The sequence below is a fragment of the Dendropsophus ebraccatus genome, chromosome 5, assembly GCF_027789765.1.
Source record: "Dendropsophus ebraccatus isolate aDenEbr1 chromosome 5, aDenEbr1.pat, whole genome shotgun sequence".
Lineage (NCBI taxonomy): Eukaryota > Metazoa > Chordata > Amphibia > Anura > Hylidae > Dendropsophus > Dendropsophus ebraccatus.
Window position 1 is genome coordinate 30,509,044 of NC_091458.1, and position 25,756 is coordinate 30,534,799.

The window sequence follows — 25,756 nt, forward strand, 5'->3', positions numbered from 1 at the left end:
GCGCGCTAGCGCGCTGATGCGTGTGACGTCAGGTCTCCCAGTGCATGCTGGGAAGAAGACGCGGCCCGTCTCGCCTCACGGACTCCATCAGCCAGCCCTGCAGGAAAGGTAAGTAGCAGAGGGGTCGGGGGCGGGCGGCAGATGGCTTGGCATGGGGCTGATGATGGCCCTGGCTGGGGGGACATGATGGCTGGCACATGAAATGCCTGGAAAACAGTGAGGGGTGAGATGGCTTGCACCGGGGGGGGGGGGGGTTGGGGGTGCTGATGACTGGCAACGGGGGGCTGATGACTGGCGACAGGGGGCTGATGACTGGCACAAGGGGGGCTGATGACTGGCACAAGGGGGGCTGATGACTGGCACAAGGGGGGCTGATGACTGGCACAAGGGGGGCTGATGACTGGCACAAGGGGGGCTGATGACTGGCACAAGGGGGGCTGATGACTGGCACAAGGGGGGCTGATGACTGGCACAAGGGGGGCTGATGACTGGCACAAGGGGGGGCTGATGGCACAGGGTGGGCTGATGACTGGCAAGGGGGGTTGATAACTGGCACAAAGGGGGCTGAAGGCATAGGGGAGGGCTGATGACTGGCAAGGGGGGGTGATAACTGGCACAAGGGAGGGGGGGCTGATGGCACAGGGTGGGCTGATGACTGGCAAGGGGGGGTGATAACTGGCACAAAGGGGGCTGAAGGCATAGGGGAGGGCTGATGACTGGCAAGGGGGGGTGATAACTGGCACAAGGGAGGGGGGGCTGATGACTGGCACAGGGGAGGGCTGATGACTGGCACAGGATGGGCTGATGGCACAGGGGAAGGCTGATGACTGGCAAGGGGGGTGATAACTGGAACAAAGGGGCCAGCATAGGGGAGGGCTGATGACTGGCAAGGGGGGCTGATAACTGGCACAAAGGGGGCTGAAGCCTTTGTGCCAGTTATCAGCCCCCCTTGCCAGTCATCAGCCCTCCCCTCCCTTGTGCCAGTTATCACCCCCCCTTGCCAGTCATCAGCCCTCCCCTATATATTTATAATTATATATCGTGATATATCGTTATATCGTGCATGCATCAAATTATATCGTGATATAAATTTTAGGCCATATCGCCCAGCCCTAAATTTACCCTTAGACAGTTAAAACTTGGACTACTCAGTCTAAGTAGAAAGTTTTCATTTACCTCCCCCGCTGCACATAGTAACTGAAAATCAGTAAGGATAAGTAGTGTTCGCAAAGTTACCTAACATTAAGTTTAATGTGGCATATACATAGATAATATGAGCTGCCATGACACTTTGTGGAAGGTAAAGCTCCATTGTTCACAGGAACAGTTTATCCTGGCCTCGACCATGCTAATTGATATGAAGCAAAGATATTACAGCACGCTGCATAGGGCTGGTATACATCGGCCTTCAGTAAATGCTTGTTTGTATTATGTACGTGTTTGTATTACCATTGTTCTCTTTTTTTTCCCTAAGCAACGACACTCAGAGCTTCAATAAAGTGGCGGAACGTGTCCTCTTGCGGCTTCAGGAGAAGCTTAAGGGAGTAGAGGAGGGGACGGTGCTCAATGCAGAAGGACAAGTGAATCTCCTCATCCAGCAGGCCATGGATCCTAAAAACCTCAGCAGACTCTTCCCTGGCTGGAAAGCCTGGGTGTAACATTTGGACCAGTCATACCCGCCATTCACTGACATTGTAAGAATGTAATGTAAACAGTCATTTAAGTCTAATGGGGTATCCCCATCTGGACGTCTATGGCATATGTAGAGCTCTATTCATGTTAATAGGATGTAAACATTTTTTTACTGTAATGTCTCTTTACACAACTTTCATTAAACTATGTTTTAGATGGCCACAATTAGGCCGGATGGGATTAGGGGGTCTCTGATCTTAAAATAGGTGCCTGTTCCAGAGGTGAATATGCTATAGATGTCCACATAGGAATACCTTAGGAATTAAGGACGAAGGATACCCCCAGCAGCGCCACTTTAGTTCCTTGACTGTGTGTGGTATTGTAGTGGAGGTCCAGTACTACATGCTGACTTTAGACAGGAGGAGGTGAGCCCCTGGTTTTTGTTATGGGTAATCGCCAGGTTTTGGATTGAGACCAAATTATAACTAAAGAGCACTTTCCCTGAAAGTGGGGGGTAACTGCTGTAGTCACATGTCTCAGAGTGGTTGTCACCCATTCCACACTCTTAAATGCCAAACTTGCGACATGCCACTAGCCAACATATTGGGAGTGGTAGGTGGAACTGATCCCTAACTACAGGGGGTGCAGAATTTCTGCATATATAAAGCTCATAAAATGTTTCCATTCCTGGGTTGGAGGAGCATTTTAGAAGCTGAAAAAGATGTAAGAAGTTAAGAGAAAAGCACTAATGAAGGTTCAGGGGAGTTTTCCTTTTATTATAAACATAAACTCTTTTTATGTATAAAAAAAAAAAAAAAAAAAAAAAAAAAGATGAAGCAGCTTTGCTGATCTCCTATCATTTTCACTCTACAACACCCATATAGAGCCATATGTCTCCATGGTAACAGACAGCAAACAAACCCTGTGTAGTCAGTCATACTCTCATCTGTCTCCTTACTTAATAGGCAGTGCACCGATGGAAGGGATTTTGATCAGACTACACAGTGTTTGTTTGTTGTCTGTTACCATGGAGACAAGCAGATCTGTATAGGTGCTTTGGACACAACATAGTTGCATAATGTAGATGCATTGAAGAAATAAGATAAACAGGTAAAGGGAACTTTACATTGTTCATTTTATAATGCTTTACTATGTAGGTAGCAAGCCTTATGTCCGTTCTTCATGTATAACATACATTTCAGTACTGTAGATTTTGTCCGAAATAAAAAATAACAATTGTAAATTAACTAATGTACTGTGGATATCTGAGAATGTAAGAAGGGATTTCCAGGTTCCTTCCACTGTCACGTCCAGGATCCTGGACTCAGATCTATGATGTTAGTCTGCCTCTTCTCTACTGGTGGTCAGTGACAAGCTTGGTGAGGACAGCTGTGAGAACTCATATAGATCATACGGAGAGCGGATTATCGTTGTCCCTGCAAGTCAAATTACAGTCATGAAACGTCCTAGAGAAACACAGAGTTATATAGTGTATGACTATATTCTGGTAGTGATCACATTATTACACAATGTTCTGCACTGATCTATAATGGTCCTCAAATGTAAATCAAAGCTTCCTTCTCATCTCATCTTTTACTACTCATAATGCTCAGGGCAGCTTTACCCTGTTTAAGCTGTATGGTCACAATACTGCTTTCTGTCTCCACTGCCTCTAGCCATTCAGTACTTTGTGTAACCCCTTCCAACCTGAGCTGCTGCCGGTTTATTTAATTTCTGCTCACATAGCACCTAGCTCCATGCATCAGTAACCTCTTTTCCCCTACTCATCCTACTATAATTCAGGTTACTTAACAATCACTTCCTTTTTGGTAAACCAATGTGTGACTGGACAGACATAATACCCCCTAACCTAACCCATACCCTATGTAGCCTGTAACTTGCTTTTTAGAAGACAATATTTTACTTTCTATTCACCATCTGTTGAACGTAAGTAACTCCCTGTCCCACAATGACTAAATCACACTACAGATTGTGTCTTGACAGCCAGCTCACCAATACAGGTCTAGGGCACATGAGAAGCTACAACGTGCAATACATAAAGACTTCACTAGAACCAATTAAGACTGATGCAGCTGGTAAGTCTGACCTCCATGCATTTGTCACCGATACCACTGAGAGCTGTATGAAAAACACTTGTAGGCACCGTCATTCTGTATATTTGCAGCTTTTACGAATTTTCCTGTGTTCAGGGGTGCGAGATGCACTAGCAGAGCGTTACGCGTTCCCGTTCTCGGGACTCCGGTTGCCTAGCTACATAACTTGGATGTATGCTGTGTGCTCAGACGTCGGACAGATAAGCAACACTTTCTGCACAGTTATAAATGGAATAAAAATCGAGTCTATTCCCTGGAGAGCCAGAGTTAATCAAACTCCAGTTACCAATCTCATCCATTGTAGAAAACGGCTTCACTGCAGACTAAGCGCTATGTATCAAAATATCCCGCAGGCTACAAAAACTGCAGATTTATCAGAGAACTTCATCCCAGGGGAGACGGCGAGATCTCCGAGCAGAGGAAGAGTCTCCAAAATGAAAGTTATTTTAATGGCGGCAGATGGAAATGCGCACGGACTTCATTTCACAATACTTAAGTCTTCAGTGTCTGCAGCTACATAGACTGTCAGTCACTGCCATGGAGTCTGTGTGTGCATCCACATGTGGGATAGTGAGGAGGACGATGGTGGAATTTATGGTAATGCGGATAGTTAGGAAGTTATACGTTCGGTCACAGGTCTGTGGTGGGAACATGGGGATTATGGTTACTAATGTAGGATTTGGTTAATCTGTGTGATAGTTCTGATCCGGCAAATACTTTTTATTAAAGTATTGTATTGCCCCCCAAAAGTTATACAAATCAATATACACTTATTACAGTATAACATGGTGATGTCACTTCCTGGATAAAATAATGATGTCCCGCCCCGACTCCCAGAGCTGTGCGGGCTGTGGCTGCTGGGGAGGATGATAGCAGAGGGATGCTCAGTGTCCCTCCAGTGCTCTGTTTCCCTCAGTGTTCCCCCGCCATCATCCTCTCCAGCAGCCACAGCCCGCACAGCTCTGGGAGTCAGGGCGTGGCATCACCATTTTATCCAGGAAGTGACATCACCATGTTATCCAGGAAGTGACATCACCATGTTATCCAGGAAGTGAAGCCTTGATGTAGTAGTAAGTGCAGGGAAAAAGCACTTTATAAGCATTTCCCATAATAAGTGTATATTGATGATTTGTATAACTTTTAGGGGGCAATACTATACTTTAATAAAAATATACGCCGGACTTCTCCTATAAAAGGGGTCTTCACTATAAACAAAACATATGACGTATCCACTCAATAGGTGTGGGTGTGTGTGGGTGGTGGTGGTGGTGGTGGGGTCTGACAGCCAGAAACACCATTGATGAAAGGAATGGGGGCCCCATTTTTCACAAAATAACTGAAGTGGCCGTCAAGCATATTTATGTCACTCCACTCAAGCCACAAGAGACTGCCAGAGATATCCCAGCACTGTAATTGGATGTTTTTGGCAATTCCATTGACTTGGAAAAGAGACGTAGTGTACATGGTCGATCACCGCCAGGAGGACACAAGGCCACCCATCTTATAATGAATGGCCTTTCCAGCAGTCAGACCCCCACCAATCACACACGTAGCACACTTTTAAAGGCCCTATTCCACGTAACTATTATCGGCCGCATACAGCCGATAATCGCCCTGTGGAATAGAAGGCACCGATCAGCCGACATCATTCATATCAGCTGATCGTTGCGTCGTTTGTTGAAAGACAAACGACTTGGGATAGCAGTGATTTGCTGCCATTGCTCCGTGGAATAGGAGCGGTGGCAGCAGACTGCCGCTATCCTCTATGGGCTGCCCGGACAATCAAGCGATCACCCAGGCGGCCGCCCCCAGACTCAACCGCTCGCTGCTGCCGCATGTAATAGTGGCGGCAGCGAGTGGTGAACGCCCTCTCATCTCTAGTTACTATTGCACATGGGAAAATAAAGCATTGAATTCACATTGAGAACCTGCGAGTAGAGATGAGTGAACCGGGTTCGGGTTCGAGTCGATCCGAACCTGAACGTTCGGCATTTGATTAGCTGGGGCTGCTGAACTTGGATAAAGCCCTAAGGCTATGTGGAAAACATGGATACAGCCAATGACTATTTCCATGTTTTCCACATAGCCTTAAGGCTTTATCCAACTTCAGCAGCCACCGCTAATCAAATGCTGAAAGTTCGGTTTTGGATAAACTCGAGCATGCTCAAGGTTCGCTCATCTCTACCTGCGAGTGCTGCGGATTTTTGAACTCTATCTTTCTATCTATCCTATCTATCTATCTATCTATCTATCTATCTATCTATCTATCTATCTATCCTAATCTATCCTAATCTATCTATCCTAATTAGAGATGAGCGAACCGGGTTCGGGTTCGAGTCCATTCGAACCCGAACGATCGGCATTTGATTAGCGATGGCTGCTGAACTTGGATAAAGCTCTAAGGTTGTCTGGAAAACATGGATACAGCCAATGACTATTCCACATAGCCTTAGGGCTTTATCCAAGTTCAGCAGCCACAGCTAACCAAATGCCGAAAGTTCGGGTTCGGATCGACTCGAGCATGCTCAAGGTTTGCTCATCTCTAAATCCTAATCTATCTATCTTTGTCCATAGGACACAATGATGATGACCATAGATCTTGCTGTATAAGAACAATTTTTATGTTGCATTAACTTTAAAGGTACTAGTAGATTTAGAGATAAAACTCTTCTTACCAGCGAATGCACAGGATGATTTACTTGTTCCTATTGCCTTCCAGCTGCTAATATACCTTCAAAGGAAATAGACACAATTACATTTATGATAAAAAAAAAAATCCCTGTTCTCAGAGAGCAGAACAAGAACGCGTGATCGCTCTCCGCAGGGATGAATAATGGCATAGGAAACAGCCAAGTGACTGCACTATTGCTCCCATTCAATTCTACTTCTGGTTGGGATTAAATAGCTCTGTTTGGTAGAGGCCTCTTATCCAGTTCTAGTCAATTATACGTGTAGTACAGCCCAGCCAAGATCAAAGACATTTTATCATTGCCAAATGCACCTACAGTAGGTCGATGAAGATCATACTGGTCTAATGAATCACAGTTTTTCTTTATTACACATCATATGTATATGGCACCATGATCCTCTATAGGAAGAAGACATGTAGGCCGAGGTAGGGCGATTTTCTGGCCAAAGTTCCGCAGGGCGTCGCTTTTGCTGTCCAAGCATGATGGGAATTGTAGTTTAGCAACAGCTGGAGGGCCGAAGGTTCCCCATCCATGACCGTGTCTTGATGTTAGATACCATCACAGGTCTTGTGGAGTCTAGGTCTCAACAGGTTAAATCTAAATTAGTGGTACTAGGGGACTGTACACAGTATTGGGCCTGTGTTTTTATAGTTACGGCTGATCTGTATAGGTGCACTATACATTCTTGCTCACGATGGAGTTCTTTATGCTATACAAGAGACTGCATTATTCTGATGCACAGATCTGGGCTCCAGGAAACAAGACTGAAGATTGCAGGTTATGTGTAATAGGGGAGACATTGTGTACATCCATTTGCAGGTGTAATACAGTGGATAAGATGTGACGGTCTGCACTATTATAGCGATATAGTGCAGCTCTGTGATATCGCTCTGGATACAATGTCTTTCCAGGCACATAACCCGGTAATGTAGAATCCGGCACAGAGTAAACACAGATGTCCTTATGGGTTTTTCCTCTGCTAACAAGCTTTTCTATGAGTATATTCTGTTTATTGCTGCGGCTCAGGCTCCCATGGCTGCGATTATTTCTCTCCTTCTGGCACAGCGACTTAAATTCTCATCTCATTGTCAGCTGTTAAACTGAATTGCAGACATCATGTACAAGAGGCTACAGTACGATGGTGGACTGTACTAGCGGAGAGGTATATACAGCTACATACATGGTAGCATCTACATCCCTGGGGATACCGCAGCATGGGAAACCTCAAACTGGTGCAGCAGAGACCAGCATATGGCACATATTGGAACAGATGCAGTCACATTCTACTGATATCCCCATATACCTGGGCAGTCCTGTTTTTTTTTTGTTTTTTGAGAGACTGGCCCAGTATTTTTTTGTCTGCATTTTCCTCAACTTCTGAGTGTTTCGCATCACTGCACCTGACCCGAGAAAGGCACATGGCTTTTAAATTGCATGTAGTATCCTTTGCCCCCTGTAGAGGCAGCACCAAGGAACATAAACAGCCAGTGACTAAATAAGAAGATAGGCCTGCAGTGATCAGCAATACCACTCACTTCATATTATTCTACTTAAAGGAGTTACCCCAAATTAGAAAAACATAGTTGCTTTCTTCTGTAAACAGCGCTACCCTTTGTCCTCAGGTCCTGGCATTGCAACTCACATCCATTCACCTAAATGGACACGGGCTGCAATACCACACAAAAACTGTGGCAATGTGTATAGAAAATAGCGGCTATCGATTTTCTTTTAAATTTGGATTACACCTTTAAAGGGGTTGTCCAGAAAAAAATCTTTTTCTTTCAAATCAACTGACATCAGAAAGTTATATAGATTTGTAATTTACTTCTATTAAAAAAATCTCAAGTCTTCCCATACTTATCAGCTACTACTATATATCCTGCAGGAAGTGTTGGTTTATTTTCAGTCTGACACAGTGCTCTCTGCTGACATCTCTGGCCGAGACAGGAACTCTGTCTCGGTTTTCTTTGAATCCCCATAGAAAACCTCTCCTGCTCTGGACAGTTCCTGTCCCGGCCAGAGATGTCAGCAGAGAGCACTGTGTCAGACTGAAAATAAAACATTTCCTGCATGACATTCAGTAGCTCATAAGTATGGGAAGACTTTAGTTTTTTTAACAGAAGTAAATTACAAATCTATATAACTTTCTGACACCAGTTTATGTGAAAGAAAAAGATTTCCGCTGGACAACCCCTTTAAGAAAAATGGTTTGAGACATGATCAGGAGAAATGGCTGCGCAGTCCTAAAATAGGTTGCTGCAAAATAATTTTAAATACCAGAGCTCTGTATTAAAAGGTGTTATTGAGAATTAGAAAAACATGGTCACTTTCTTCCAGAAACCAGCACCACTTCTGTCCTCAGTTTGGGTGTGGTACTGCAGCTCAGTTCCATTGAAGTGAATGGAGCAGAGTTGCAATACTGCACACAGCATGGGGACTTTTTGCAGTGAAGTGGCTGTGCTCTTTCTAATCCTGGATAACCCCTTTAATAGGAGGGAATCCTTACTTTTGAACCCTGTCTTTTGTTAATCTGAAGTTGCTACATAGCCCTTGTACTAGAGCACTTGACGCCCTCAGTGCTATACATAACAGACCATTGATTTTCATGGGTACCGTGTGATACATAATTTGCCCTGTGGTGGCGCTGCAGAGACACTTGATGCCAGTTTCCCCTGCACACAGCAGACACTTACCAATGATCAGAAATGTTAGATTAGGTAATATGCACAGAAACTCACTCAGAATATGCATAAGAAGTGAAATCAGATCAGTATGCAATGTATCTGCTGCAGCCTGGGGTGTGATACATTGCTCAGATCACAGTCTGGTATGGGCGGATATTAATGATTCCATAGACATTTATGAAGAAGTCGGCTATACACACATAGCGCCCACCACCATCCATCCCTGTTACATATGCTGACCCAGTACATGTCCTCTCCACACTTACTCATCATAGTTTAGAGCATTGGTCCAGTTCAGCAGTTCATCCACCTCCCAGTCCAGGACAGCCTGAGCGCCATGCTGCTCCACTGACTGTATGACTCCCTCCGTGGCTCTGTGGACCAGTATGGCTGTGTTGGGTTCTGTTGTCTGTGCATGTAGACTTCCTTCATAATACCTGATGGAGCCAGATTGGAAATAGAAAAGGCTTTATGGGTAATGACACTATTTACAAAGAGTAAATAAAATCTACACACAGTGGTTTTCTGCCATAAAAAAAAAATCATCCCTGATCTAATGCTGTTACTCTGTTAGGCTGGGTCCACAAGGCTTTTTTTGGTATGGTATACATCATACACCGAAACAGACCAACAATATACATCATGCACCAGACCAATGGTACACATCATGCATCAAAACAGTACACATAGTACACATGAAGCACCAAAACAAACCAATGGTACATATCATGCAACAAAATAGTATACATTGTTCACATCATGCACCGAAACAGACCAATGGTACACACAATGCATCACAACAGACCAATGGTACACATAATGCATCACAACAGACCAATGGTACACACAATGCATCACAACAGACCAATGATACACATCATGCACCACAACAGTACACATGGTACATCATATGCCGAAACAAGACTAATGGTACACATCATGCACTAAAACAGTACACATGATACACATCATGCAATAAAACAGTATACATGATACACATCACACACCATGCCAAAAGATGCAATATCCACCGCACTTTTTTTATGCACATTTCATATTATGCAAAATAACTTTCCAAGCATACTTTCACAGCTTTCAGGGAATGCTGGGAGTTGTAGTTTTTCAACAGCTGGAGGGCCACTGATTGGGGAACTCTGGCCTGTTGTGACACAAATGACAAGCAATATCCAGAATTGAAAAAGAGCTTATATTGGGAGTTACCTTTATAAGTGTAGTCCAGGTTACAGCAGCTAAAAACATATAAATTATTATTACATTGTAAATCATAGGAGCCTGGTTCTCAATCTGCTGTGCGTGTACCAAGGGGATACATGCCATGCCTCCAGGGGGGGAGAAGCTGCTTTGTCTGCATGTATTTTATTCATCTGGTGCAGCTCAGCTTATGATGGGAGCCCTGGGGGTGTTTTGTGATGTATACGAGTAGTGTGTACTTGGCCATGGTACGTTCACAAGCACAAGAAAACCAGCAGATGGCGCTGTATGTACATACTGTGGTTCTTGCTGGCCTGACATTATTACTACAGGCCAAATGAAGTCCTATTCAGGTCAGTAGAGGCTGCAGGGAGCTCGGAGAATGGGACATAAGGAAGGCTCCTGCAGTGCAAGTTCATCAGACTTGTAGGAGATGATAACGGAATTCAGAATATAGCTCTTTGCTAAAGTTTACACGAGGCGATTATTGGCCCGATCGCACGATTAACGATTTCGAAGACGATTTTTTTTTTATAACGATCAGCGTTTCATCGGCGACGGCGATCAGCGACGGTTTTGCGATCGCACGCCCGCAGCCCGACCCGCCCGCAGCCCGCCCCCCCGCTGAACCGCAGCCCCCTGCGCCGCCCCGATCGCCACCCCGCCGCCCCAATCGGCACCCCCGCCGCTCCGATCGCCACCCTCGCCGCCAATCCGATCGCCGCCGCTCCAATCGCCCCTGCCGCGAGCATACGTTACCTGCTCCGCGTAGCAGGTCTTCAAATCCCCGGCTCCCCTCTTCAGCGCATTGATTGGCTGAAGAGATGAGCCGGGAATTTCAAACGGCTCCTCTTCAGCCAATCAGTGCTCCTCTTCAGCACTGATTGGCTGAAGGGGAGCCGTTTGAAATTCCCGGCTCCCCTCTTCAGCCAATCAATGCACGGCAGCACTGATTGGCTGAAGAGGAGCCGTTTGAAATTCCCGGCTCCCCTCTTCAGCCAATCAATGCACGGCAGCACTGATTGGCTGAAGAGGAGCCGTTTGAAATTCCCGGCTCTCCTCTTCAGCCAATCAGTGCGCTGAAGAGGGGAGCCGGGGATGTGGAAGACCTGCTACGCGGAGCAGGTAAAGTATGGTCGCGGCGGGGGTGATCGGAGCGGGGGTGGCAATCGGAGTGGCGGCGGGGGTGGTGATCAGAGCGGCGGCGGGGGTGGCGATCGAGCCGGCACAGGGGGCTGCGAATGAGCGGGGGGCCGGGCTGCGAGCGGCCGGACTATCGCGTGACGACGGTTTACACGGAACGATCGGCGAATTTTTGCGGACGACGAACGACGATTTAAGAACCTGTTAAAAGATCAAAATGAACGATTATCGTTCGAATTCGATCGTTATCGTGCAAATTCGCACAATAATCGTTCCGTGTAAACGTAGCCTCTATTACACGGGTCGTTAAGAGGAGCAAACGAGCGCTCTCAGCACTCGTTTGCTCCTCGTTCCCCGCTCGCTGCCGCCGCTATTCAGCTATTCTGATCGTCCAGGCAGCCCATAGGATATAGCAGCGTCTGCTGCCGATGCTCCTATTCAACGGAGCGACGGCAGCAGATCGCTGCTATATCAGTCGCTTGTTTTTCAACATGTTGAAAAACAAGCGACTGCAAAGATCAGCCAACATGAACGATGTCGGCTGATTGTTGCACTCTATTCCACGGGACGATTATAGTCCGTAGCGGCCGATATCGGCCGAATACGGATGATAATCGTTCCGTGGAATAGGGCCTTTACACACATTGTGCATAAAATGTTACAGTCTCCCATAAACATCTAGTGTATGGGGCCCCCTCCTCATGTACATAGCGATGTGTATCTATGTAAAAGTCCAGAATGTCATACTATAGTCAAAATTTATTACAACTTTGGTCCATGGTCCCTGCTGTAAAGAATGAGAACCCATGATGATGATGTGATCACATGACATTACTGCATAGATGTCACATCTCAAGGCATCTGGAAATGGAGGCAGGATTTGTAAAGACACAACTCTGGGAAAGCCTTCTGTAAGGCAGGAGATACAGCACGGCTATAGTTTCAGCAATGATCATTTTGTATTTATTGGTCCCAGCAATGACAATTGTACTGTATCCTAAAACTGTACCCTGGAGCTGGATATAGATGGCTGAGCCTCCCCTCGGTGCAGTCGGGGAAGCAGCGTCTCCTTATGCAGGAGACAATGTAATGTTTCATTATTTACTTACATCTTTCTCATCCAGTCTATCTTCCTTTGTTTCTGCTTTTTTAAGACCTCCTGTTTCCTCTGCAGTTTGCTGTGGTAGAACGGTAATCTCTTCTTGTTATCGGCTGCAGTCACTTCATCTACGCTGTTAGGGAGCTGAGGAGATAGAGGACGGGTTACTAACAATATAGTATCAGATGTATTCCCACTTCTGCTTCCCAAATATTTCACAGCAGGCAGCCTCACAGAAACAGAATGAGAAATAAACTGCAGCTGCATCCCCCTCCTCCCTGACTTCTATTAACTATCTTATTCCAGATGAATTTTGGGAGATCTAAGGAAGTTTTTCAACAATGTCAGAAAAATCTATACATTCCCCCAGTTGAGGCCATGACCCATAAAGGAACTTTTATAAAGACCCTGTTGTAGTCACCGACCCTGAGCGTCAGGAGCCTCCAGCCGTTGTTCTCCACTCTGCTGTACCAGCCGCTTCGGTCGTCCTCGGGGATCGCCCCATGATTGTGGATTTGCCCTGGCAGCGGTTGTTTCAGAGACTGCTTGGTATAATCCTTGGGGCTATTGGCGCACATATCCACAACTGGCCGGTGCGTGAACAACTTGTAATAGATGTTGGGTGGAAATTGTGTCTGCATATAGAAAGGAAACATTGAATTTACATTGATTAGAACTTTATATTTTTATAATTTCTTTATATTTTAGAAATTATATTTTATATTTCAAATGGGGAGAACAGGATCAGACAAGCTGGATTTTCACTGCCCAATCCTTTAGTTCTTATAGAGAAGCCACTAACAGAAGAGTTCCTGCAGTCAGGATACATGAGGTGAACATTCATATATATGTAGGATTGGGAGATTCAAGTATTCACTCAACAAGCATCATATGCCTATGGCCAGCATTAGGGGATATATATTAGGAGGCAAACTATTTTGTTTTCTATAAACACATATACATATCTTATATGGCTGTTATAGTGTGATAAAGGGTAACAGGGCCTATCTCTAGTCACACAGAGTAGAAGACGCCCGGCAACTCTATGGCAGGATATGGTCACCATGATCACCCAGCTGCAGTGATATTCTAATGTATATGTGGTATGTCAGTGACATGTGATAGAGGATCACACAGTACTGTTATCTTATCACAGACGCATCATACATTGTACTACTGCCCTCTGAGCCAGGAAATATACAGAGGACCGTTATACTGCTACAAGCCGATATTACTCCAAGAGAAACCAGAGATGTCCCCTGTTTCACACCATGACAATGTGAGGTCCAATATTCTGTGTATATAGCCGTTTAGCATCTCTTTACAGCAGTCAGGGTTCCATTATTCTGAGAGGGGCATAGCTTCTGCACACAGAGGTAAATGATCATTTTCTTGGTGCCTGCAGCCACCACTAGGGGGAGTTAAGGAGCTTACTGTCTACTCTTTATATACTGAACTAAATAACACGACAGTATACAGTGTACTAGCTTTGCTAAAAATACTGATCAAAATGAAAAACGCTTAAAAACTTAGTAAGAGTAAAAATACAAGTATTTGGTACTGGTTTTGGAAATACAAAATCAGGGTATGTTCAAAAACATAGCAATGAATTTTTAGTGCCGCGCAAAACATCCGCTCCTCGCCTGATCGGTATCACTTTTATATGGGGCTATTATTGGCCAAATGAGTGTTTTTATAAACAATAATTGGCCCCTAGAAAAAGGCCTTAAGGGTCCACTCACATGTAATCCCTAAAAGGGATTTCTGAAATCAGGTTACCCAGTTCTCCATTCTATGCAGAGTAGTGGTGCATTTAAAGGGAACCTGTCACCAAGACAATGCTATCTAAACTATCTCCATCGTGTTATACGGCAGGAAGATCTGAGCGGATTGATATATAACTCTGTGGGAAAAGATTCAGTATAAGTTGATTGAAATCCCTGATCATCCTGTGGTAAGGAGTCCAGTGGGCGGAGTCACTCAATGAACTGGACTCTTTAGCATGGAAACATCAGAGATTTTACTTAATAAATTACAAGTTATAATGAATCTTTTCCCATAAAGATATAGATAATAATAATAATAATAATAATAATAATTTTTATTTATATAGCGCCAACAGATCCCTTAGCACTTTACAATTCTGGGGGTACATACATAGACAAAAAATAGACATTACAGAGAGATACATATAATTATCCATACATGAGGAGTGAGGGCCCTGCTCGCATGCATGAGCTTACATACTATCAGGAGGGGGTGCGAGACAAGATGGTAGAGGGGCAAAGTGCATCATTGTTCTTATGGTCCGGCCATCATTATAAATAAGGCAGTGCAGGTAAGGGTGGGTAAGCCTGTCACCAGCCAATGCCTGCATGCACAGGTGCTTAAATGCTTGGTGTGTGTGTGCATGTATGTATGTATGTATGTATGTATGTATGTATGTATGTGTGCGTGCTGGAGGAAGGTAGGTGTGTGGGGGGGGGGGAGGGTAGCAGTCAAAATTAGGGAACCTGGTAAGCCTGCTTGAATAGATGAGTTTTGAGGGCACGTTTGAAGCTTTGTGTATTGGAGGTGAGCCTGATGGTCTTGGGTAATGCATTCCATAGAACTGGTGCAGCTCGGGTGAAGTCCTGGAGACGGAAGTGAGAGGTGCGGATCAAGGTGGATGTTAGTTGTAAGTCGTTAGAGGAGCGTAAGGGCCCTATTCCACCGGACGATTATCGTTCAGATTATCGTTAAATGGTTCGAATCTAAACGATAATCGTTCGGTTGAAATGCAGTTAACGATTAAGGACCGAACGAGAAATCGTTGATCGCTTTATAAGACCTGGACCTATTTTTATCGTTGCTCGTTCGCAAATCGTTCGCATTGAATAAGACATCGTTCGGTCGTTCGCAATAGATACGAACGCATTAGTGAATAGATAGCGAAGAAAAACGATCGCAATTACGATCATAAGTAACGATTATCGTTCCATGGAAATGAGTGAACGTTTTCAGGTCTTTCGCAATAGCAGTCGATTGAGATCGTTAATCGGTAATGATCATGCAAACGATAATCGTCCGGTGGAATAGGGCCCTAAGGCACGGGTAGGGCGGTAGACAGAGATGAGGTAGGAGATATAGGGAGGTGCAGCACTGGGGAGAGCAGGAGGACTTTGTATATAGATCAATCCACTCAGCTCCTTCTGCTCTATAACATAATTCCGATAGCTTAGGTAGCATTTCTATGGTGATGGATTCCCTTTAATGTTCACCTAATGAGAGTTCAGGATGAGTTTAATACTGTGTTCCAAGCTGAAACAGATACAATTGATAGTTACCCCTCCTAGTCTGAAGCGGACATGTACACCAGCGGCTGCATCTATAAGTCCTGCCTGGAAAGAAAAACACAGAGATATATTGAGATAGATCCAATGTAAAGGATGAAATCTTAACTTGTGGCACATGTGGATTTATGTCAGATTCACTACAGTCACATCTGTGGATTCCTTACAGGCCGGTGGTCACCTCTGTAAAGAGAACATTTACACTCTATTCATCTTCATGTTAGAGAATGTGCGCTGCAATGTGGTCTTGAACCGCAGCGGCGGATACATAACACTCTCTATACCTCCTATTACAGCCTATCGTTATGGATAACAGACATAAATCTCTCTCTGTTTCTGGAAACAAACATAAACTATATAATAAGTAAAGGTCATGACCACAGCACCATTTCCCCAGCCGAGTACTCATCCCATGTAATTGCTTTTCCAATGACTCCTGGAATCATATATTAAAGGATCACATGTACCAGGCACACCATCTGATCCCCAGATCCATCTCTCTGGATTACCCATCGAGTCACCCGGGAAGGTTATAAGCAGCTGATGTGCTGCATATTTTATAATATATATATAGGCACATGCTCGGCTCTCCTGCACTCTGCATCAGGTTTGTCTGGAGTGTCCCTTTAACTTTTATGACATCTCTAGTTGACAGATCAGTCCATATGAGGCAGTTAAAAGGGTCATCCGGTGACATTTGTTTTCTTTCAAATCAATTGGTGTCAAAAAGTTAAAAGTTTGTAAATTACTTCTATTTAAAAATATCAAGTTCTCCAGTACTGATCAGCTGCTGTATGTCCTGGTGTATTCTTTCCAGTCTGACACAGTGCTCTCTGCTGCCACCTCTGTCCATGTCAGGGACTGTCCAGAGCAGGAGAGGTTTTCTATGGGGATTTACCACTGCTCTGAACAGTTCCTGACATGGACAGAGGTGGAAGCAGAGAGCACTGTGTCAGACTGGAGAAAATACACCACTTCCTGCAGGACATACAGCAGCTGATAAGTACTGGAAGACTGGAGATTGTCAGAGTACCCCTTTAAGACTCTATTTATCAGAAAACAAACATGGGGCAGACTGGTCCGTAGTTTCACTAGAGAGATGACCATGCTTATGTGCTCACCCTCCATTGAAATGAATGGGAGTTATAGAAATTTTATGTGGACAATCACAGGTTTATACAACTAATGATTTACAGGGGGTGTCCAGTTTAGAAAACCCATATTTATATACCCTATTAGGGAATTCCGAATTAATAGTGGGAATCTGCTGAACGATGGATGGCATCATTGTAACTACCTGTCCTTTCCTGCATTAGGATGGGGGGACACTTGTGACTTGGCCTACATTCAGGGTATAAGTCTTCATGCTGGCAGGATGGTGGGTGCTAGTGACTATGTATGTGTAATTTCCATGTGTATACGGTTATTCTGTGGGACTCAAAAACTGCAGTTGCCTGTGCATCAGTGTCCTATACGGCCATGATTATTATAAAAATATGTTACCTTGCCGTCTATAGGATCCCGGCCGGAGCGTATTCACACGGTATACTCTCCGGCTGGGATCTCTTGCGGCGCCGCAAACAACTAACATGTCAGTTTTCTGCGGCCGCTATTCAATGAAAACCCTGTCATTGCACACTATGGAGTGAGCGGCTCCGGCCGCACGCTCCATTGTGTGCTGAGGGAAGTTCTGATGCGGGTGCACATGGATGCGTCTGTATCAGAACTCAGCGGCGCAAAAGATAATATGGCCGGGATGATCTTTTCAGAGAACATAGCTTAAGGGGCCTATTCCACAGAACGATAATTGGCCAAATCGGCCCGATTCGGCCGATTATCGCTCCATGGAATAGAGAGAACGATCAGCCGATGATCGTGTCATCGGCTGATCGTTCATTTAGGTTCAAACCTAAAATCATCGGTTGCCACCAGCGTATCGCTACGTGGAATATCAGGCGCAGAGGGCGACTGACGATTTCACAATCATCATACATTATCTGTCCAGGCGTAGGTCTTCTCCTTCTCCCGATCCCGCGCGACAGTATCAGCTTCGGAGCGGCCTGACTGAGCTGACAGAGCGCTCAGCCAATCACTGGCAAGGACCGCCATGGCCATCGCTCTGTCAGTTCAGTCAGGTCGCTCCGAAGCTGATGCTGCCGCGCGGGACCGGGAGGAGAAAAACAAGGGCTGCAAGGACATCGGTAACAATGTCCCTGCAGCCCTCGCTAACGATTGTCGGGCTGTGGAATAGGCCCAGTAAACGAGCCCCGATCTAGCAGATCGGCGCTCGTTTCCATCGTCGGCCCGTGGAATAGGACCCTAAGGCTGGGTTCACACACAGTATATTTCAGTCAGTATTTGGTCAGTATTTTGCAACCTCAACCAAGAGCGGATTGAAAACACAGAAAGGATCTGTTCACACAATGGTGAAATTAAGTGAATGGCCGCCATATAAGGCTGGGTTCACACTGTGTTTTTGCAATCCGTTTTTTTTTGCATTTGTGTGCATCCCTTCTGATGTGTTTTTCCATTGACTTTCATTATAAAAAAAAAACACTACTTTTGTGTCCGTTAAAAAAAAACTGATCCGTTTTTAAAAAAAATGGAAGTCAATAGAAAAACGCATCAAAACGGATGCACACAAATGCAAAAAAACGCAAAAATGCAGTGTGAACCCAGCCTAACGGTAAATAACTGCCATTATTTCTATACAACGGCCGTTGTTTTAAAATAACAGCATATATTTACTGTAAGGCTGGGTTCACACTACATATATTTCAGTCAGTATTGTGGTCCTCATATTGCAACCAAAACCAGGAGTGGATTAAAAACACAGAAAGGCTCTGTTCACACAATGTTGAAATTGAGTGGATGGTCACCATATAACAGTAAATAACGGCCATTATTTCAATATAACAGCCGTTGTTCTAAAATAACAGCAAATATTTGCCATTAAATGGCGGCCATCCACTCAATTTCAACATTGTGTGAACAGAGCCTTTCTGTGTTTTCAATCCACTCCTGGTTGAGGTTGCAAACTACTGATCAAATACTGACTGAAAAATACTGCGTGTGAACCCAGCCTAAGCTTGCAAACTGAACAATTGTAGCCATTACTAGGCTAAATCTGGTCCGAGGCTTATCCAAAATGGAGACTTCTTTTAAACAGAGACATATCGCTACCTGGTGGAGTCAGGGTCTTGTTGAGCTTTCAGATGCAGCAGATGTCACTTGGATTACATGACTCGATGCATGATAAACATTTATTACAGAATATACTATACCTTCCAATAGAATGTATATAGCTACTAATCTGTCACTTCCTATTGTGGAAAAACTACAGCTATACAAGTAGCGTGCTGCCACCAGTCAGGAACAGCATTGCACATGACCAGCAGAAACCTGTAAAATGACAAGTATTCGCATGAAATGCTATGTGAGGATGAGGAGTCAGTAAAAAGGGGGCTTTGTTCCTCTCTGGAAGAAGTGCAGCTGTAGACACGTTGCAATCCAGGGTCCTATATATAAGGACGCTACAGGAACACCTAACATCTGCTGTTGCTGGCATCCAGCATTACAAACCAGAGCCAAAAACAGCTCACTATATCTGTGGGGACCCAGTCCATTGTTCCTTAGAAGTAATGTCACCGATCCAATAGCACGAGGACGCAATAAAGCACATCATAACATTACAATAAAGAAGCAATGGCTTTGATGTCTAAAGAAACCCACATTTATGTGATAGCTGTTGGCGATGGCTATGGTCCCGGATGCCTCCATATGCTTAGGGGAGGTAAGCCGCTGCCAGACTCCTCTACTGGAGACTTATCTCCCTTGAGGACAGAAGGTTCAGGCAGCTAAAGGGCCTCATGCCCGATTCTTCTCTCCACCAATAGAATTTGTGAGAGGAGGGTTGGGAGGCCAGAATACACCTTATCAGCAGAAATCAGAGGGTTTGGCCAACTTTTTTCTTTTTTTAAAAAAAAAATTCTAACAAAAAGTTCCATTTTTACATTCCCACGCCCCACCCACCCAGAACAAACAATCATAACCATTACCAAACAATACTACGGAAGTACAGCCAACTTTTTTCTAATGTGTAGGAAGATTTACAGATTTGTAAATTATTTATATTCTATAAATCTCCAGTCTTCCAGTACGTATCAGCTGCTGTATGTCCTACAGGAAGTGGCATATTCTTTCCAGTCTGACACAGTGCTCTCTGCTGCCACCTGTGTCCATGTCAGGAACTGTCCGGAGCAGTAGAAAATCCCCATAGAAAACCTCTACTGCTCTGGACAGTTCCTGACATGGACAGAGGTGGCAGCAGAGAGCGTTTTGTCACACTGGAAAGAACACACAACTTCCTGCAGGGCATACAGCAGCACAACTAGGAGACTTGAGATTTTTTAAATAAAAGTAACTTACAAATCTGTATAACTTTCTGACACCAGTTGATTTGGAAGCAGTTTTCCTCCCCCTTTAAGGAAACAACATGTAATCATGTACTGACCTCTCTGGGATTAATGCACTTCAGCAAAAGTCTTGGATCCCCTTGACCTTTGAAGCTGATAAGATTTTTAAAATACTTGAAAACATTCATGTCCTGATAAAAGATAAAGAATAAATTTTAGTTACATTAAAGGGGAACTATCAACAGGTTGGACTAACTAACCTGCTGATAGCCCCTACTGCGTGAGGGTGCTGAGGATCAAGGTATGTCTCTTACCTTCCCCCTCGGCGCCATTTCCATGATGTTAGCAGTGTAATCCTCGGTTTGGAGCACCGTTAGGAGCACTGCCCCACCCCCATGATGCAAGCCAGTAATGATAATGGGGTGGGCGAAATTAGTGGTCTGGGCTCCGGACCGAGGATTACACTGCTAACTGCATGGGAATGGAGCTGAGGAAGAAGGTAAAAGACCTACCTTCCTCTTTGGCGCTCCCTGCATACTAGGGAACTATCAGCAGGTTAGAGGCGTCTTATCTGCTAAAATTTCCCCCAAGACTGCATTGTCCTGCTGGTAGAGTTAACGGGATAGTTCAAGTGAGCGTAAGACCCGGAGGATACTGAGCACTGATCTATTTACACAGCTCGATTAATGGTATGACCCATGTGTAATGTGTGGCTGATAATAATTTTATTGGTTACACAAAAGATCCAGTCAGCCAATGAACAGGCGTTTGAAGGGAATGTATTGCCTAGATTTTTTTTCCACTGGTTACAGCCCTATCAGAAAAAAAAATATAGATTTGAAAATGACTTCTATTTAAAAATCTCTAGCCATCCAGTACTTCTCAGCTGCTGTATGTCCTGCAGGAAGTGGTGTATTCTTCCCAGTCTGACACGGTGCTCTCTGCTGCCACCTCTGTCCATGTCAGGAACTGTCCAGAGCAGCAATATATCTCTATAGAAAAAGAGACCGAGGTGGCAGCAGAGAGCTCTGTGTCAGACTGGAAATAATACACCACTTCCTGCAGGACATACAGCAGATGATAAGTACTAGAAGACTTGAGATTATAAAGTATTTTACAAAATTATACAACATTCTGACATGGGCTGATTTGAAAACGCCACTTTAACAGCATTTTGTGGTATTATTTACAGCAAGCATCATGGACATAGGCACAATGATCATCTCCAGACCTTATTCTTTGTATGGGACAGCTTTGTTAGCATGCTCTCTGACCTGTGCAAAGGTCATTCTACAGGGAAGGGAAGGCTAAACTGCTATTGTCTTATCTGCATTGTGTTGTCAACTCCACTTTAAGGCCATGTTCACACTCTTTTTAATAAAATAATGGCTGTTGTTTTCAGTCTTCAATAATTCCCATTAAAGTCAATAAAAACAACAGCTGTTAGTTAACACAATGCATAGAATAACGGCCACTGTTCGCAGCAGCCGTCAAATTAATGTTCAGGACATTTATTGGGGGAGATTATTTATTTAGCGAACAATGGCATCAATTTAATTTAATCAATTTAAGTTGTTCACACACACATTTAAAAAAAAAAATAATAATAGCCACATCCAAAAGGGTGATAAAAGCGGCCATCATTCAACTTACACTTAAAGGGGTATTCCATAACTTTTGATATGTTGCTGCCCATGGTGAGACTAACAATTCCTTCCATACTTATTATCTATCAAGTGTCCTTCCCCCAGTTATCAGCTGCTGCTTTCTGCTAATAAGACAAAAATCTGTGTGTGAGCTTTTCTCTCTGTCTCCCCCTCCTCCTTTCTGAGACGGCTGATGTAAAAAAGTTCCTGGCAGGCTTTATCTGCAACAATGTGGCTTCTTTGTAATGCTGGGAGGGTTAATCACAGTGAGTTCATTACCAACTTGACCTCAGAATAACCTTCCCGGTATTACAAAGAAGATACAATGTTGCAGATAAAGCCTGCCAGGGACTTGTTTACATCAGTCGTCTCAGAAGGGAGGGGGAGAAGGGGGAGACAGAGAGAAAAGTTTACATGCAGATTTGTGTTTTCAGCAGAAAGCAGCAACTCAGAACTGGGGGAAGGAGACTGAATAGATAACAACAAGTACGGAAGGAATTTTTAGTCTCACCATGGGCAGCAACATGGCAAAAGTTATGTTTGAGTGGAATACCCCTTTAAATAATCTACCAAGGGTCATCACTGCAACAACGGCCACCAAAGTATACAATCAATAAAAATCGCTGTCTGAACATAGCCTTATTCTGTACAGATCACGGACAGAACAGGACTCCTTAGCCTAGCTTTAAACTTAGTGGTCATGATGATTTTAGGTTATCATAAAATATATTGAGTATCATGGAAAATTTGAAAAAAAAATGACCCAAAATAGTAAAATGTACATCTAACACTGCATAGACTTCTGATGCAAATCTTCAGATAGACTTCTAGGCTCCTAAATGTATTGTGTGAACAAGCCCTAAGTACGTTTAACCAGCAATTCTAGTCAATGCGAGTGACATTAGATCTTGTGATCTTGAGTTCTTGTGCTGTCACCCCAGGCAGCAGCATGATATTATGTGTACAGCTTCTTAGTATACAATCATTCTGATGGTGGCTCTGGTGGCTGGTAAGGGTCCCACCCCGGCAGAAGACACCCACCAGGATCCTGCGGAAGGCTTTCTGGATCACTCGTGCTGCTCTGTCCTGCTCCATGGTGTACACATCTGGATCGCTCATATCCCCCATCTTATATGTACGGCTCTGCAGAAGAACACATGGTAAGTGTTAGAGTATTAGTCACAGTTCACAATGGTGCTGCCAAGTAATACAGGTATAAGACGCCCATGAAATACAGGTATACAGATATTACAGGTATACGGCACCCAAATAATACAGGTACACAGAGCCCAAGTAATACAGGTATACAGAGACCAAGTAATACAGGTATACAGCGACCAAGTAATACAGGTATAAGACACCCATGTAATACAGGTATGCGGCACCAAGGTAATACAGGTATAAGGCACCCAAATAATACAGGTATACAGCGCCCAAGTAATACAGGTATACGGCACCCAAGTAATACAGGTATATGGCGCCCAAATAATACAGGTATACGGCGCCAAAGTAAAACAGGTATATGGCGCCCAAGTAATACAGGTATAAGACGCTTATGTATTACAGGTATAAAGCACCCAAATAATACAGGTATACAGCGACCAAGTAATACAGGTATACGCCGCCTTAGTAATACAGGTACAGCCCAAATAATACAGGTATACAGCACACAACTAATACAGGTGTAAGATGCCCATGTAATACTGGTATGCAGTGACCAAATAGTACAGGTATATGGCGCCCAAGTAAAACAGGTATACAGCACCCAAATAATACAGGCATACAGCACCCAAATAATACAGGTATACAATGACCAAACATTACAGGTATACGGGTTTAATACACCCAGATAATACAGGTATACAGTGCTCACGTAGTACAGGTATACAGCGCCCAGATAATACAGGTATACGGTGCTCACATAGTACAGGTATACGGCGCTCAGATAATACAGGTACACGGTGCTCAGGTAGTACAGGTATACAGCGCCCAGATAATACAGGTATACAGTTCTCAGGTAGTACAGGTATACGGCGCCCAGATAATACAGGTATACAGTGCTCAGGTAGTACAGGTATACAGTGCCCAGATAATACAGGTATACAGTTCTCAGGTAGTACAGGTATACGGCGCCCAGATAATACAGGTATACAGTGCTCAGGTAGTACAGGTATACGGCGCCCAGATAATACAGGTATACGGTGCTCAGGTAGTACAGGTACACGGTGCTCAGGTAGTACAGGTATACAGCGCCCAGATAATACAGGTATACAGTGCTCAGGTAGTACAGGTATACAGTGCTCAGGTAGTACAGGTATACAGTGCTCAGGTAGTACAGGTATACGGCTCCCACGTAGTACAGGTATACAGTGCTCAGGTAATACAGGTATACGGCTCCCATGTAGTACAGGTATACGGCTCCCACGTAGTACAGGTATACAGTGCTCAGGTAGTGCAGGTATACGGCTCCCACGTAGTACAGGTATACAGTGCTCAGGTAATACAGGTATACGGCTCCCATGTAGTACAGGTATACGGCTCCCACGTAGTACAGGTATACGGCTCCCACGTAGTACAGGTATACGGCTCCCACGTAGTACAGGTATACAGTGCTCAGGTAGTACAGGTATACGGCTCCCACGTAGTACAGGTATACAGTGCTCAGGTAGTACAGGTATACAGCTCCCACGTAGTACAGGCACACGGCCCCTATAACCCACCACCAGGCAGCTGCCCACAGCCTCCCCATAGCGTTCCATGGCTTCTGTCTCTATATCCCCAGGACCAGTGTCGCCCCCTTCAGTGAGGACATTGCTGGCACACAGATGGCGCCCCCTATGGACGGCCTTATCCAATAGCCACATATAATCTCTTCCAGAGCACATACAGCCTTACCTGCACTGTGATGGGGACTCTCCAGCAGCCACTCCTGATCAGTACACTGCCCCTAGGTCACACAGTGAGGTAATAGTCATGTCCCCGGGTGATATAGTCAGTGTATATACAGTGTATACTGCCCCGCACAGCCACACTCCTCATGTCTTATGTATAAGAATCCACTACATAACCCCACAGCTCTCTGAGAAGCGTCTCGTTGTTATGGCAATAGACGTCTCCCGGAAGTGACGTCAAGCACAGGTCCACGTAGGTGAGGGTGTCGCTGCTCAGCCTGTAGATGGCGCTGTGTGATTACCGTGCCGATCACGTGATCCGCGCCAGGACCGCGCAGCCGTGGTAGTACTGTACTATGTGGGCTCCTGCGGGAGAGGCTCCACATTCCGGGCTTTACAGCCCTATAAACAACAACGTTTCTTTACAGCCAAAGAGTCCCGTGACCAGTCCATTCAGAACATTGTAGCTTTATATAAAGGAGCAGCAGTCCGTACATTAATAACTATACATCCTGCCAAAAATCACAGTGTTACATTTAGAACACTGTATGATTTTGTTTTGTTGTCTTTAACAACCAATCATGGTGCTGCTTTCACTTATTTGGAATATAAACTGAGCTGTGATTGGCTGCTATGGGCAACAGAAGAGATCTGCAAAATCAACCAGGGCAATATGAGAAATGAAAGCTTAGCTGTGATTGGTTGCTATGGGCAACACTTTTTAAAGTTTTTTTTGTTGTTGTTAGGAGTACCCTTTTAAAGAGGTTATCCAGCGCTACAAAAACATGGCCACTTTCCCCCTACTGTTGTCACCAGTTTGGGTGGGGTTTGGGAGCTTAAAGGGGTTAGGGTGGGTTCATACTGAGGAATTCTTGCGGATAAACTCAGCAGAATTCTG

The 25,756-nt window shown here is 44.6% G+C and overlaps 2 protein-coding genes across 2 annotated transcripts in view; one reads left to right on the top strand and one right to left on the bottom strand.

Moving 5' to 3' along the window:
* ATM (ATM serine/threonine kinase) overlaps positions 1–2,879 on the top strand; it is a 114,169-nt gene extending 111,290 nt beyond the window's left edge. The window contains exon 63 of the mRNA XM_069969764.1: positions 1,475–2,879. Within this exon, the coding sequence (XP_069825865.1) occupies positions 1,475–1,658 (184 nt within the window). The 3' untranslated portion in view covers positions 1,659–2,879. The remainder of the gene's footprint in view (positions 1–1,474) is intronic.
* C5H11orf65 (chromosome 5 C11orf65 homolog) lies at positions 2,437–25,049 on the bottom strand. Its single transcript, XM_069969765.1, has 9 exons — positions 24,863–25,049; positions 23,009–23,110; positions 20,420–20,512; positions 15,901–15,954; positions 13,000–13,209; positions 12,585–12,718; positions 9,387–9,557; positions 6,422–6,477; positions 2,437–3,068 (listed from the first exon to the last, which is right to left on the bottom strand). Exons 2-9 carry the CDS (start codon positions 23,093–23,095, stop codon positions 2,971–2,973), a joined length of 903 nt encoding a protein of 300 aa, XP_069825866.1. The 5' UTR covers positions 23,096–23,110; positions 24,863–25,049; the 3' UTR covers positions 2,437–2,970.
* Between the last annotated feature and the right edge of the window lie 707 nt (positions 25,050–25,756).

What these genes read in the sequence shown, in the direction of transcription:
- C5H11orf65 (XM_069969765.1), bottom strand. Translation starts at nt 23,095, where the DNA reads ATGGGGGATATGAGCGATCCAGATGTGTACACCATGGAGCAGGACAGA. An exon ending in ATAGACTGGATGAGAAAGAT is followed by an intron (nt 9,558 to 12,584) that starts GTAAGTAAATAA and finishes TGGCTCCATCAG; the next exon opens with GTATTATGAAGGAAGTCTAC. An exon ending in ATCATCCTGTGCATTCGCTG is followed by an intron (nt 3,069 to 6,421) that starts GTAAGAAGAGTT and finishes TTTGACTTGCAG; the next exon opens with GGACAACGATAATCCGCTCT.